This window comes from Rhododendron vialii, chromosome 12a, assembly GCF_030253575.1.
Source record: "Rhododendron vialii isolate Sample 1 chromosome 12a, ASM3025357v1".
NCBI lineage: Eukaryota > Viridiplantae > Streptophyta > Magnoliopsida > Ericales > Ericaceae > Rhododendron > Rhododendron vialii.
In genome coordinates, this window is record NC_080568.1 from 2644604 (window position 1) to 2659356 (window position 14753).

The 14753-nt window shown below is 39.5% G+C and overlaps 2 protein-coding genes across 2 annotated transcripts in view; both read right to left on the reverse strand.

The window, feature by feature from the left end:
- The window catches only part of LOC131311345 (uncharacterized), a 31199-nt gene extending 26713 nt beyond the window's left edge, over window positions 1-4486 (reverse strand). The window contains exons 1-2 of the mRNA XM_058338756.1: window positions 4139-4486; window positions 3049-3153 (exon numbers count right to left, since the gene is read on the reverse strand). Of these exons, the coding sequence (XP_058194739.1) occupies window positions 3049-3153; window positions 4139-4336 (303 nt within the window). The 5' untranslated portion in view covers window positions 4337-4486. The remainder of the gene's footprint in view (window positions 1-3048; window positions 3154-4138) is intronic.
- Window positions 89-2685, reverse strand: LOC131311348 (mannose/glucose-specific lectin-like). The gene is made up of 6 exons (XM_058338765.1): window positions 2498-2685; window positions 2267-2365; window positions 1900-2118; window positions 1143-1400; window positions 504-693; window positions 89-455 (listed from the first exon to the last, which is right to left on the reverse strand). Exons 1-5 carry the CDS (start codon window positions 2600-2602, stop codon window positions 658-660), a joined length of 717 nt encoding a protein of 238 aa, XP_058194748.1. The 5' UTR covers window positions 2603-2685; the 3' UTR covers window positions 89-455; window positions 504-657.
- Window positions 4487-14753: the final 10267 nt, after the last annotated feature.

A 14753-nucleotide genomic window follows, 5' to 3' on the forward strand; every position in this document is an offset into this window, starting at 1 on the left:
TTTTTCACAAATAGACATGAAATGTTAATCATAGCTATTGGTGCCCAATTAAACTAATTTTTAATTTGACTACACTTCTTTGCGACGGTTTTGATCACTGTCGAATATCAGCAGTTTTAATCTAACAACAATCTCCACAACACAAACAGAATAAGCAAAAATAATTTAGACGCTTTGGACATAAGTCTACAAGCATGTCAAGTTTGGAACGAAAATGCTATTAACACTAATGGCCAAAGGAGATTGTCTTATTTACGGAGGAGCCATGAATAAAACATCCCTCTGTGAATAAGACATTCATGGATAAGACATTCACGGAGGCGCGCGAGATCTGGACCGTTTGTTTCGGCTTTGGACAGTCCGGATTTAAATTAAACTTTTCCGGATAAAAATTTCATTTAAATTCAAACCGTCCAAAGTCTAAACGGATATACGCAATTCACCTACGTAAATTTCTGCTTACAGAAGCTCCGTTAAAAAAATTTATCCATGGTCAAAGATACAAATTTCTGCTTACAGAAGCTCCGTTAAAAAGATTTATCCATGGTCAAAGATACTCCATGTGAACTACTCTGCATGTAAATAGGAGCCACTCCTACCAAAGAAGCCGACCGATCGTCTTCCCGCTAGTCAGCATTGAAGAAAAATATGTGCCTATTAGATTTCCTCTAAACGGAGCCCACTTCCGCTTGCCTGTGGAAAAAAAATTACGTTAATTTACCAGTCGAGGTACATGAACTAATTAGAAATCAGGTTCCTCTATCGTGAGATTTCCTCGTGTGAATAAAAGGGAGACTCGCGATTCTATTTTAATAATTCAAGCCGTTAGGTTGTGCAAGAGGAAAAATGAGCTTCAGAATCTTGAATTACTAATTGAAGAATCTGGCTTGTCTGCATTCTAGGTTTGGACTACAGAGGTGTGGTCCAAGTGACCGCAATAGTCGGATAATGTTTTAATAGTTCAGATTTGTTTTCAATCTTTTACAGGTAATAAAACTACCGGTAAAAGATTCAACAAATCTGAACTATTAATGGCCAATATGAACGATTTAGATTGAACCACACATCTTTCTCTGCAGTTGCTTGCAGAGAATCCAGATCCTTATTGAATAAGAGTAAAAAGCAGAGGGATAGAAGTTGACCTTGTGCGAACTGTTGAGTACTTTGGGTGCTACAATTACACCAAATGCATCAAGGTAGAGTCCACCCCGTCCATGGAATCCTGCCAAGACTGCATCTTCTACTGGAATGGACACTGGAGAACCAAATACCATACCATAGGGCCCATATTTGCCCCGATTTGAATAAAAAGAGAGCGATGTGATTAGCCGCATTCCACTTATGTCTCCATAGGTCAGGCTTATGGACAAGAGTTGCTCTACTGAAGTGTCAATGCACAACTAAACAAGTGAAAGTATATATTAGGACTTTGTTCGGAATGCATAAAAAAAATAACGATCATCTAAAGTTATTGTAGTTTTTGGTTAAACAATTTTTTCCTTGGTTTGATTGTCAGCGGTGTCCGGGTTAACTTACGTGCACCTCGAGTATTCCCCTTCCCGGTCCGGTCAAAGGAGTCATCCGCGCCAGAACTACGGGATTTACAAGAGATTTCTCTTTTCAAACCTAGCCTCAAGAGGTTGCCAAGCTTCGAACTCAGGATGTCTGAATTTACAGATCATCCATTTTGGTTAAATAATTCACTTGCCTATGTATTCGTCTCAACAATAAAGAAAAGAAAATTTTAAAAAAATTGTTATAGACACAAATGAAAATGCTAACTTCAGACATAGATGAGTCCAGAACTGTTCGACGTGTGTGTGACCCACGTGCTTCGAACTAATCCAAATCCATCTCTATCCTGATCTATGAATAAATTAAAGAGGGTCGCAATGACACCGTTGCAGTATATTCGCCACCAGGACCCCCAAATCTATCGGAGCATCCAATAACATTGCCGTCGCAACTTTTACTTGTGATTAAAATTGAATCGATAACTAATCCATAACCAAGAGTTATTTGCATTATAGGCGCGGCATCGAGCTTGTAAGCCCAGTATCCACCCTCACTCCCTCCCCAAGGCCCTAAAGTTATAGCTCCTTCTTCACCAATATTGCTCTGCACATCAACACAACACCAAATATTGGTCTTGGTAAAGTAATATCCAACATGAAATATAGTCGCACTGGTTAGAAGTGCTATCAAAATAAGAAGCTTTCAAAATTCCAATTCAAAATTTGAATCTAAAATGAACTAGTTGGCATACCTTAATAATACTTAATTTGCCTTCAAAGGTTAAACTCAAGATTTGCCCACCAAAACTTCCTTGATATTGAGCCAAATGTGGGACTGGAGACTGCACTAGCTGAACTAGATAGGACGAAGTTTTCATTAATACTGTTGTATAAAAACTAAAAGAATAAAGGTATCAACATATACAATTAACAACAGGGTGAAGTATAAAGTCATGCATGCATAAAAGTTTGGATAACTCAACCTTTTTCTCCAATGCTGCGTTCTTCTCCCTCAGCACTTTATTCTCTACTCCCGCCTCTTTGATTTTTGTCTTCAGCTCTTCCTCTATGTTTTGTAAATCAACCATCTAAAACAAATATAGTGATAGTGAAACGATTGGCATAGAGATTTTTTTGGCTGGAAATGGTATAGAATTAGAGGGGAGAAATTTTTTTGCTGGAAATGGCATAAAGGTATCAACATAGAGCCCGTGATAAGAATGGTAGTTTGTGAGATATTAGAAGTTGGCCTGATGAAAGTCAAACAGAAGAAGGGTATTTTGGGGTTTAAAACTCTCTAAACGACTTACACGGTTAAAGCTCTTGAAAGTGCAGAGCCGGTTTTGACTCTTCGGGTGCATACAGCGAACATAAAAAACATGGTCTCTATTGTTGGGATTTTTGCTTCTCGTTGTGAATGCGTTATGCTTCGTTTCCCTTCAGTCTTTTTATTCTTTATTTGAAGATAAATAAAATCTGTTTCTTTGTTGTTACACAAAAATAAAATCATGCATAAAAGTTTGGCTAACTCAACTTGTTTCTCCATTGCTCCATTCTTCTCTCTCAGCACTTCATTCTCTGCTTCCACCCTTTTGATTCGTGTCTTCAACTCTTCCTGTATCTTCTGTAACTCAGGCACCTAAAAACATAGAAGTAGTGATCTATACGAATGGTATAGAGATTTCTTTTTTTATCGGGAATGGTAGAGAGATGGAGGGGAAAATATTTGTTCTAACCCTTAATTTTAGGACAAAATTTTTAGTAGTTGGAGAGAGATTTCAGGATCGATGTGGCCTGCTTTAAGTCAAACATCAGAAGATTATTAATTTTGTGTTTAAAACTCCGTACAGAATTTTTTAAGGTTAAACTTCTTGAAGGTATATTTTTGGAAAATGATATTAACATTTCAAAAATTGATGCCGGCACTCCAAAATCAGTGTAACTCCAAAGTTACTTTCCTTTGTTTTTGGAAGTGCCTGCATCAATTTTTGGAGTGCCAATATCATTTCCCATATTTTTTAGAGTATTAGTCTCTTGCACAAGGCTGGGAGCCCGAAAAGGTAACCATAAATTTACGTTCCTTCCCATTCCGCTTAACTTTTAGCAGTTTCAGCATTTTTTTTCCTTACTCAAATGTTTGTCACGTTTGTTAACTTTGTGCCAAACTTTTATGGATTATTGATTTGTCTCGGTAAGAGGAGTTAGAAAAGTAAAAAAAAAAAAATACTTTTACCCAAATATTTAGGGAAATAACCACTTTTAAGCAAAAAAAAAATCTTATTTTTTTGCTATAAAGTGGTTATTTCCCAAAATATTTAGGTAAAAGTAAAAAGTTTTAAATTTTCCGATTCCTCTCGAATCAATAATTCACAAAAGTTTGACGGAAAACTAACAAAATGTGAAAAAAAATTCAAATAAGCACAAAAACAACTTGTTCCACTTTAAGTTAAGTGGAACAGGGCAGCCCTGCCTCTGAGTGTCTATATTTTTCTATACGTTCAAAATCAAAAAACTCAAAGTGGCAAAAGTTCATATAAACGGATGGAGAAAGACTATTTCGTAACCTCGAAAACTAAGAACCAAAACGTAGTCGAAGAAAGCAAGAAAGAAAGTTTCATGCTTACCGCTTGCCCTTGATCCAAGAGAACAGGAGCTGGAGCTGCAATTAGTCGCCACAATCTCCCCAATCCCCGTGACGCAAAACCCCATAAAGCGTCAATGATGCGATGTATAACATCCTCGACAATTGGTTGTCGAACGGTCCAAATCTCACTCCCCACCAATAGGACGATGTACATCAGACTTTTCCAATTAATTTTCATCTCTCTCCCTCTGTCTCTGAGTTTCCCAAAGAAATGTTGGGGAAGAATACTGTTGTTTGTAACCGGAAGGCAACGCTCGAAGAGATGATATATTGTTCTTTTGATAAAGTCTAAATGGTTATAATGGTTCGACTCTCAGACAAATTAGTTATTCGTTGGTGGACGGCTAGATTGAACCCCTAGGAATTAACGAACATGTAACCCATTTGTCTTCGTCCTATTTTTTAAGTTGCTAGTACATTTCGAGCTCCGTCAACTGCTAAGTACTGGATGCTGTTGTTTTTTCAATTCTAATAGGCATAAAGAATAGAGGTGATAAAGAAAAAAAAGAAAGAAGCATAAACTGTTGGATTGTGTTTTTAATAGTCCGGATTCATAGACGATTTATGATCGGTAAGAAATATTTATGACCGGTCATATATTGTCCACGAATCCAGACCATTCAAAACACAATCCAACGGTTGAGATCAAAAGTCTGCATTTTACAACTCTAAAGGCGCCCTTAGAGGATGCGGATTATATATTTCCTATTCCGTGGATCAAAATGATATACCCGACCAAGGTTGAAATTAAGCACAACTCATCAGCTCTTTTCTAGAACCTCATCTCTTATCTGTACCCCTCCGATCTTCCATATTGTGAGCTTACAATAAAGATCCAAATCATTCAACACATAATTCTTACACAGTTTGTAAAAGATCAACTTGATCAAACGTAAATAAATATTTTTTGAAGGAAAAAAAATTCGTTTGAACAGTAAATATAATAAAATAAAAATAGTCAACTTGATCCATTTTATAAAATTAAATGCAATTTATTCGAATATTCCTTTGTGTTGGATCAAGCTTATTATGGACAAGTATATTTTTCTCAATGAGAATTATGGGGATGAATAATTTGAATCTGTCGTTGGTCCAACGTGGCCACAAAAGAGGTTGAAACAATATATTCGAAGCTAATTAGCAAAGCTCGAAGAAGAAACGGATCTGGATCCTCTGTGAAGATTCTTCCCTGTGAGGATTTTCATGGGATCCGGATCATTCATCTCGACAATCAATGGTTTGAATTAAAAATCAAGTTAACTGTTAACTTTTTCATAACTTTTTCCTGAAAAAAGTTTATTTTCAATCCGAAATATTGATTGTCGAGATGGATGATCTGAATGAAAACTCTCACACGATCTTGACAAAGAGAATCCTCATAGAGGATCTCGATCCGGTTGAAACAATATATTCGAAACTCCACGTAGGATTGTTTCAAACAGAATCATTAAAGGGTAAATTTCAAATACACCCCTTGTACTTTGACCGATTTTCAAGTACACCCCCTTCACTTCATTTTTAAACACTCACACCCCTTGTACTTCAGACTAATTTGGAACTGTTAAAAATTCTGTCAAAAGTAACAAAAAATAGGTAATGGCCTGTTGTTGGAGGGAACTTTTCCTCTTACAACATATTCTATAAGACCAATTTGCCCCTAAGAACCATTTACATCATATATCTCCTATTTCTTCTACTGGTAGGACTAAAAAAATAGAGCACCCATGCCCACACCGCAACCCCAACCCATCCTCTACCACCCCCTCATCTTCTCCGCAAAAATTGTTTAAGTTGGACAAGTTTTACTACTTTCCTCCACATCTATATCTCTCTCTCTCTCTCTCTCTCTCTCTCTCTCTCTCTCTCCAAAAGAATGAAACGCCGGTGCACCTCAAACTCGTACTACATAAAAAGAAAAATAAATAAAATAAAGATCAATGTTAGAGAGAGAGAACAAAACCCACCAAAAGTTCTCTCCTCTGCGTACAAAACCATTCTCCGACGCCCACATGTGTACTCACCACTGACATCTCTCACCACCTCATTTCGATCTCGATTTTTCCTCCCGTCCCGATCTCGATTTCTTCTCTCTCCTCCTTCCAACTCGATTTGTCTTCTTCGTCTTTGATGGAAGATTTTTTCCTCCGGGAAACTGAAAATGACTGCTGCTAATAGGATTGATGAATCTCTTATTGGATCAAATCAAGGGTTGAGGGTAAAAGTTGGCTACTTCCCGTTTTGATTTTCTTATCAAAGTCCACTTTCCTTTTGCCATTGGAGCTATATTTCAAATGGTGTTGTTGAAACTTGCCAAAAAAAATCTGTAAATTTGTGTTGCTCACGCATGAAAATTGAAAAGCACTCATCTCAATTACAAAAACACCTGACTCCGTCTCCTCCTTCTCCTAATTTGTTGATTAATTCCTACTTCAATCCAATACCTTTTTTCAGTTGATGAATCGAGATGGGTAATAAGAAATCGGGTTCATCTCGGGTCACCAAAAATCAAGATTTGGGGTGCTTGACGTGGTTTTATCGATTTGCATCTGAGGGAAAACAAAATTGAACCTATCATTGTTCATGAGATGGAAATATCTCAAGATGTCGAAATTGGTGGGCACAAATTGGGTATCACTTGAATCGCTCAAGGAGTGGGAACAATGGAATTGAGAATCAGAGTGACTGAATAGAGGAATATTGGATTTAAGGATCAGGTATCCCAATCCGCCCCGTTGCCATTCAGACAACAAGACAATTTGCGATCTTCCAAATCCTAGCTTTCTTTCTCTAACACGGACGAAGAACCAGAGCAATTGGTAGAGAGAGAAAAAAAAATACGTGAATGATGATGAAAGGGGAATGCGAGTGGGTATTTGAGTCTTTCCGTTACTTTTGACAGAATTCCTAACAGTTCCAAACTTGTCTAAAGTACAAGGGGTGTGAGTGTTTAAAAATGAAGTGAAGGGGGTGTAGTTAAAAATCGGTCAAAGTACAAGGGGTGCATCTGAAATTTACCCATCATTTAAATGTCAAATGTGTCCACTTGGTCAACCTAATGCTATTGGTAAACCATATCATATTTGAGTTGCTTCGCTCTTAACAGTAGTCGACCGGTGAGGACTTCGGCCGGCCGGTTTTATCATTAACAAACCATATACAATTATACTTAGGGTGGTAGAATTTAACTACCTCTCTTCCCGAAGAACGGGGGTTGTTTGAAAAAAAGAAACGGAGTCAAACGGCGGCTCAGTGGTGGTGTCCGGTGGGTTAAGCGATTGGTGCGCTGTAAAAGCCCGTTTTCCAGCAGCAACTTTAGACTGAAACATCCCAATCAAACCTCGTTCGTGTTGGGCGATTCTTGAGTCTAACATGAAGCTCTTGAAACGCTCTATAACTTCTGTGAAGAAGTCCAAGCCTGGAAACCATTCTAAATAGGAGAAAAAAATGGGATTTTCGAAGAGACAGTGAGTTGTCAGGAAAACAGAATCCGAAAATTTTAATGAACTTCGGACGGCATTAACTCTATCAATCCTCGACGGTTTTGGGTGATTCTTGGGTCGAAATTGAAGCTATCGACGCCCTCTACAACTTTCATGGAGAAATTGAAGCCTAAAAATGAATTTTACTAAGAGGAATTCGGCCTTTAACAGGGGTACCCAAGCTGTGCGAAAATGGAATTTGATAGCAGAGGCGTAGGGAATGATTTTCCTCACTACTCTTACTTGTTCTCCCTCCCTCTTCTGTTTTTCTTGGTAGAAAAGAACGATTCATAAAATAATAATTAAGAGTTTACAATTCTAAGGTATGGAACTGTTGAGATGTGAAGACAATTTTAGAGTCGCAGTAAAAATGACCCGGAAGGTTTTGGGTCCCGCCCAACGCAGGTTTTAGCGTTTTTTAGGGTTTTCTAGTATTAGCTTGTTTGCACATATAAAAGCAAAGCTAGGGCTGCCTCTTTTTTGTAACTCTGACATATTTTCATCATAGTGAAACACCCCAGCACCCCGTGGACGTACGATTAAGCAATCAGCTTAAGTCGGAACCACGTAATCTCTGTGTCTTGTTCTTTTCTTACTTTATATTGTTTTCTGTTCTTGATTTGTTCTTCGATTGTGTGCGTTTGCTTGTGGGTTTGGACGTTCGAATCCCCAACAACTGGTATCAAAGCTCCGGGTTAGGAGGTCAAGGGTTTACACAATGGCTGAAGAAAAATACAAGATCGAGAAGTTCAATGGTACAAACTATGCTTTCTGGAAGATGCAGATGGAGGATATTTTGTATCAGAAGGATCTATATCATCCGATCAGTGGCACAAAACCAGAAAGCATAAAGCAAGCAGATTGGGATATTTTGGATCGCAAAGCTTTGGGGACTGTGCGATTGAGCCTCGCGCCGTCGGTTGCGTCGAATATTGCCAAAGAAAAGACTACAGCAGATTTGTTCAAAGCCCTAGAAAAGATGTACGAGAAACCTTCTGCGGTGAACAAGGTATATCTTATGAAAAAATTGTTTAACCTAAAGATGCCTGAAAACTCTATTGTTGCTGAACATCTGAATGAATTTAATACGGTCACGAATCAGTTAGAATCCGTGGGTATTAATTTTGATGATGAGATTAGAGCTCTTGTTCTACTATCGAGTTTGCCAGAAAGTTGGAATGGACTTGTCGTGGCAGTGAGTAATTCCTCCGGGTCTGCAACAATTAAATTGGAGGATGTTACTGGATTGATATTAGGAGAAGAGGCTAGGAGGAGAGCATCAGGTGAGGATGTTGCTTCGGGTTCAGCACTTAGTATAGAGGACAGAGGCAGGTCTGCAAATAGGGGAGGCAACAAGGGCAAGGGAAGAGGGAGTTCCAAGAACAGGGGCAGGAGTAAATCTCGTACTAGAGAAGTGAAACCTGAAGGTTGTTGGAACTGTGGTCAGTTGGGGCATTGGAAGCGAGACTGTAAGGCACCACCGAAAAAGCAGCAGAACGGGAATAATCAGGGGGGTAAGAACACTGTAAATGTTTCTGAGGAATCGGATAATGAAGCCTTGATTTGTTCGCTGGATTCTCGCGATGAGTCTTGGATTGTAGACTCGGGAGCCTCATTCCATGCTACTTCACGCATGGATGTGCTACAGAATTATGTGCAGGGAAACTTTGGAAAAGTTTATCTGGGTGATGATGAATCTTGCAACATAATTGGGAAAGGGGATGTGTATATGACTCAGACAGACGGGACAGTACTGAAATTGAAGGATGTTAGACATGTGCCTAGTCTAACAAGGAATCTTATTTCGGTGGGTCAGTTGTCAGAGGGTGGAGTGGTCACATCGTTTACATCAGACGCTTGGAAGATGAGTAAAGGGGCACTGGTTGTGGCTCGCGGTAAAAAGGAAGGAACCTTATATGTATCTTCGGGTACTTACTGTAGCATCGCAGTGGCAGCATCAGTGGTTAATTGTACTACGTGGCATCGTAGGCTGGGTCACATGAGCGAAAAGGGGATGAAAGTAATGTTGTCAAAAGGGAAATTGCCGGGTTGTAAGTCGCTGGACTTGGACTTCTGTGAGGATTGCATTTTCGGGAAACAGAGGAAAGTTAGCTTTACAAAGGTGGCAAAAACTCTAAAATTAGAGAAGTTGGAGTTGGTTCATACAGACGTGTGGGGACCATCTCAGGTATCTTCTCTTGGTGGCTCATGTTATTTTGTTACTTTCATTGATGATGCTACTAGAAAATTATGGGTTTATTTTCTCAAGCATAAATCTGATGTGTTTGGTGTTTTCAAGAATTGGAAAGCATTAGTTGAGAATGAAACAGGAAAGAAATTGAAGTGTCTGAAATCTGATAATGGCGGCGAGTATTGTGATGGTGAGTTTGAGGCTTACTGTGCTGCAAATGGGATTCGAAGGTTGAAAACGATCCCAAAGAAGCCAAGGCAGAATGGAGTTGCTGAGCGCATGAATAGGACGATCCTAGAGCGCGCAAGGAGCATGAGGTTACATGCTGGGTTACCTAAGCAATTCTGGGCTGACGCAGTAAATACAGCGGCGTATTTGATCAACAGGGGACCTTCAGTTCCTTTGAACAATGGATTGCCGGAGGAGACTTGGCCAGGTAAAGAGGTAAATTTATCTCATTTACGAGTATTTGGTTGCATGGCCTATATGCATATTGAATCGAGTGATAGGGGTAAACTTGATGCTAAGTCTCGAAAGTGCGTGTTCATAGGCTATGGTACTGATAGCTATGGGTATAGGCTATATGATTTTGAAAATCGGAAAACACGCAGGAGTATGGATGTGGTATTTAATGAGTCTGTTTTGTATAGAAATAGACAGAATCAACCCGATGAGGCTAAAGAAAATTCAGACTTTGTAGAGTTTGAGGGGATCCCTGACAGTAATGTCTTACAGTCTCAGGATATTAATATACAACCTACTCCACAGGCAGATCCACAGACTCCTCCACTCAGGAGGTCTACACGTACCGTTAAACCACCAATGCGTTATTCTCCTGCTTTACACTATTTGTTGTTAACTGATAGTGGTGAACCAGAATGTTTTAAGGAAGCATTGCAGGTGGAGACCAGGGGAGAGTGGGAGCGAGCAATGGATGATGAGATGGATTCTCTCTCATCAAACCAGACTTGGGACTTGGTTCAGTTGCCCAAGGGGAAGAGAGCTTTGCACAACAAATGGGTATACAGGCTTAAGGAAGAATCTGATGGGAGCAAACGGTACAAGGCGAGGTTGGTAGTAAAGGGTTTTGAGCAGAAACCAGGTATTGACTACACCGAAATCTTTTCTCCTGTGGTAAAGATTTGTACTATCAGATGTGTCCTTAATATTGTGGCTGTTGAGAATTTGCACTTAGAGCAGTTAGATGTTAAAACTGCTTTCCTTCATGGGGATTTGGAGGAGGATATTTATATGCATCAGCCAGAGGGTTTTGTTGTCAATGGGAAAGAGGATCAGGTATGTAAGCTTCGAAGGAGTCTGTATGGGTTGAAGCAGGCGCCTAGGCAGTGGTATAAAAGGTTTGATACCTTTATGACAAATACGGGGTTCAGTAGATGTCATGGGGATCACTGTTGTTATTTTAAGAAGCTTGGTAAATCGTATCTCATACTTTTGTTGTATGTAGATGATATGCTTGTTGCAGGTTCAAGCATGGATGAGATTGCTAATCTCAAGGCACAGCTGTCCAGGGAGTTTGCAATGAAGGATTTGGGTTCTGCAAAGAAAATCCTTGGGATGCGAATCAGTAGGGACAGGGTGAACCGAAAGTTGAAGTTGTCACAGGAGGAATATGTTGAAAAGGTGCTCAAAAGGTTCAACATGGAAGGTGCTAAGCCCGTTAGCACACCGTTGGCAAGTCACTTCAAGCTTTCAAGGGAAAAAGGGGCAGTAACTGATGAAGAAAAGAACTACATGGCCAAAGTTCCATATGCCTCGGCGGTAGGCAGCTTGATGTATGCTATGGTTAGCACAAGGCCAGACATTGCTCAAGCAGTGGGAGTTGTCAGCAGGTTTATGGCAAATCCAGGCAAGGAGCATTGGGAGGCAGTCAAGTGGATTTTGCGGTATCTGAGAGGTACTTCTGATTTGGCTTTGTGTTTTGGAGGTTCTGATATTTGTTTGCAAGGATATGTGGATTCGGATTTAGCAGGGGACATTGACAGCAGGAAGAGCACTACTGGGTATGTTTTTACACTGGGGAGTGCAGCAGTTGATTGGGTCTCGCGGCTACAGAAAATAGTGACTATTTCCACAACAGAGGCGGAGTATGTTGCAGCCACGGAGGCATGCAAGGAGATGGTATGGCTAAGGAGCTTCATGAAAGAGTTGGGTAAGGAACATGACAATTGCAAATTGTTTAGCGATAGTCAGAGTGCAATACATCTGGCAAAGAACGCAGCTTTTCATTCGAGGACCAAGCATATTGACATAAAGTATCACTTTATTCGCTCTTTATTGGAGGATGGGCAGTTCACTTTGGAGAAGATTCACACAAGGGATAATCCGGCAGACATGTTTACGAAGGTGGTTACTGTGGAGAAGCTGAAGTCTTGTTCAGCTTCTGTGGGTCTCCAAGCTTGAGTGGGAGGCTGGGTGCTGGTGGTGTTAATGATAGTTGATGATTGGCTGGATGTCTAATCATGTCTTCAAGTGGGAGATTGTTGAGATGTGAAGACAATTTTAGAGTCGCAGTAAAAATGACCCGGAAGGTTTTGGGTCCCGCCCAACGCAGGTTTTAGCGTTTTTTAGGGTTTTCTAGTATTAGCTTGTTTGCACATATAAAAGCAAAGCTAGGGCTGCCTCTTTTTTGTAACTCTGACATATTTTCATCATAGTGAAACACCCCAGCACCCCGTGGACGTACGATTAAGCAATCAGCTTAAGTCGGAACCACGTAATCTCTGTGTCTTGTTCTTTTCTTACTTTATATTGTTTTCTGTTCTTGATTTGTTCTTCGATTGTGTGCGTTTGCTTGTGGGTTTGGACGTTCGAATCCCCAACAGGAACTCCAACCAAATCTGCATGAAATAAACTAGAAATACAACTAGGCAGATAACGGTAGATATGAAAACCTCCCACCCAAAACCGGGGCGAAGAAGAAGGAGGACGAGGAGGTTAAAATAAATTATTCTAATTAATTAATAATTTAGGAGTGAGTAACATTAGTAAATTTTATTTGCTTTTTGAGCTTCTACAGGTGCATCTACGAATAAACCTACTTTCAATTTTTGCTTTCTGTACCAAGTTCTGAGGAGTTTCGGTGATGATAGTTCGAATGTAAGGGTTCCTTAATCTGGGCCATTTCCAAGCCCCATTATCAATTATGGATACAACTTTTGCCCTCAAGGATCCGCCCACATGATTCATCACCAAATCCAGGATACAAAGGACCAAGTGGATGCCAATTAACCCAACATAAGAAAATACTCTCACCGGCCACTGCCCACTTGTTACCCCAATGAGATAGCTCAAGTCCAAATTAAATGACAGAAAAATAATTTGTTTTGTTAGCAAATAATCCCAAAAGAGTTGAACATTATATGAATATCGCAGAGAAAATTATTGTCGACATGTGTTGGCAACTGAACCGGATACTATCTTTCAATGACGTAAACAGAGACCCAGTAATGAAAATTCCAAACGAAGACTCACACATGTACGAAACATTTATTTATGTTAGGTAATAGCTCACCACACTCGTGAAACAGAATCAGAAGTACCAAGCAATAAGTAAACTACTACTACAAACAAGGACATGGTGGCGGCGCTTCTTTCCCTGGGGCTTTTTCTTTCCTCCCTTCAGTAGCCTCTTTCTTCTCTTCATTAGCCTCTTCCTCTTTCTTCTCATGGTGCTAGCTCATCGAGGCCATAGCCACCCCGTTCCAACTCCACTAGCGCGCGGCTGCAACTTCTTCCTCTGATCTTGCTTGTGCTTTTGAGCTTTAAATCTTCGAGTCTTTCTTTTCCTTGTGCTTCTCGTACTACATAAATTTTTCACTTCGTGAGGCAAGTGTCAGCCCGATAGTAAGAAGCTGCATAAATTGTGGCCTGGTGGAGTTGTGAAATTTGATGGTCAATATGCAGAGTCCGCCTTGAGTTAGGCCATTGAAGTTTATGAATTTTAAGGGCCCCTTTTATTTTGATACCCACAATAACCACTCAAGGAATAATACATAATGAGATCCCAGGCCCAGAAAATTAATATGATGCTTTTGAAATTTTGAAATACTCATGAGTTTTTTTTTGGTTAGATCAGTGAGATTTAAGAGCTACTTTTGATCTTGTAATAATCTATTTTGTTCTCGTGAATGAATGCTATTCGTTATAAAGGTAATTTCTAGGTATATTCCATCCGTAAAATATCACAAAGGGTCACATCCTTTATTTTCACTTAGGCCTCCTAAAAGTTGGGCTGCCTCTATCAACAGTGGCGAAGGTATATGGAGGGGGGAGTGGCACATCCCAACCCCGATTTTGGGAAAAATTTTATTTTGACATTAGGAGTGGTCGACTAACTACTTATAGTATCTGAGTAACATAATATTTTATACGACTAATTACGAAATAGCAGTTTAAAAGATAAACGAACCAGATCATTATTGTCATATTCCAACAACTTTCATTTAAATATCGCTAGATAGTTGAATCAAGTCTCTATTCTTGTTTAACGAAAAAAAAAAAAGAAAAAAAAAAGCTTAAAGACAGAGTATTTTTTTACATTCAACATTTCTCTTCTTATTTTAACAAACATGTAACAAATTGTTGTGGACTTCTATTGTACTATGTCACCCCGCTACCTGCCATTGACTAAGCATGCAACAATACTAATGGACTTCCATCGAACGGTGCCACAGCCTATATGAAATCCTGAGTGCGGCTATCAATATGGTTGATGAGAATCATTTCTTTCCATGCGAACATCTCATAAGTAACCCCATGTAGAGTTAACACATCAATCAATTACCACGAAATTGTAACATGGATATATAAACTTTTGTACATATATGCAATACATGTAAATATGTGTATGTAGGCCTGTCAATAGGCCGGATCCGATCCAGATCCGATAAATTCGAATCCGATAA

Bases quoted from the DNA above. Each gene is read 5' to 3' on its own strand.
- LOC131311348 (XM_058338765.1), bottom strand. From the start codon at position 2,602: ATGGTTGATTTACAAAACATAGAGGAAGAGCTGAAGACAAAAATCAAA. The intron at 2,366-2,497 runs GTTGAGTTATCC...TATCTAGTTCAG, and splicing joins ACGCAGCATTGGAGAAAAAG to CTAGTGCAGTCTCCAGTCCC. The intron at 694-1,142 runs GTCAACTTCTAT...TTTTTTCCACAG, and splicing joins TACTCAACAGTTCGCACAAG to GCAAGCGGAAGTGGGCTCCG.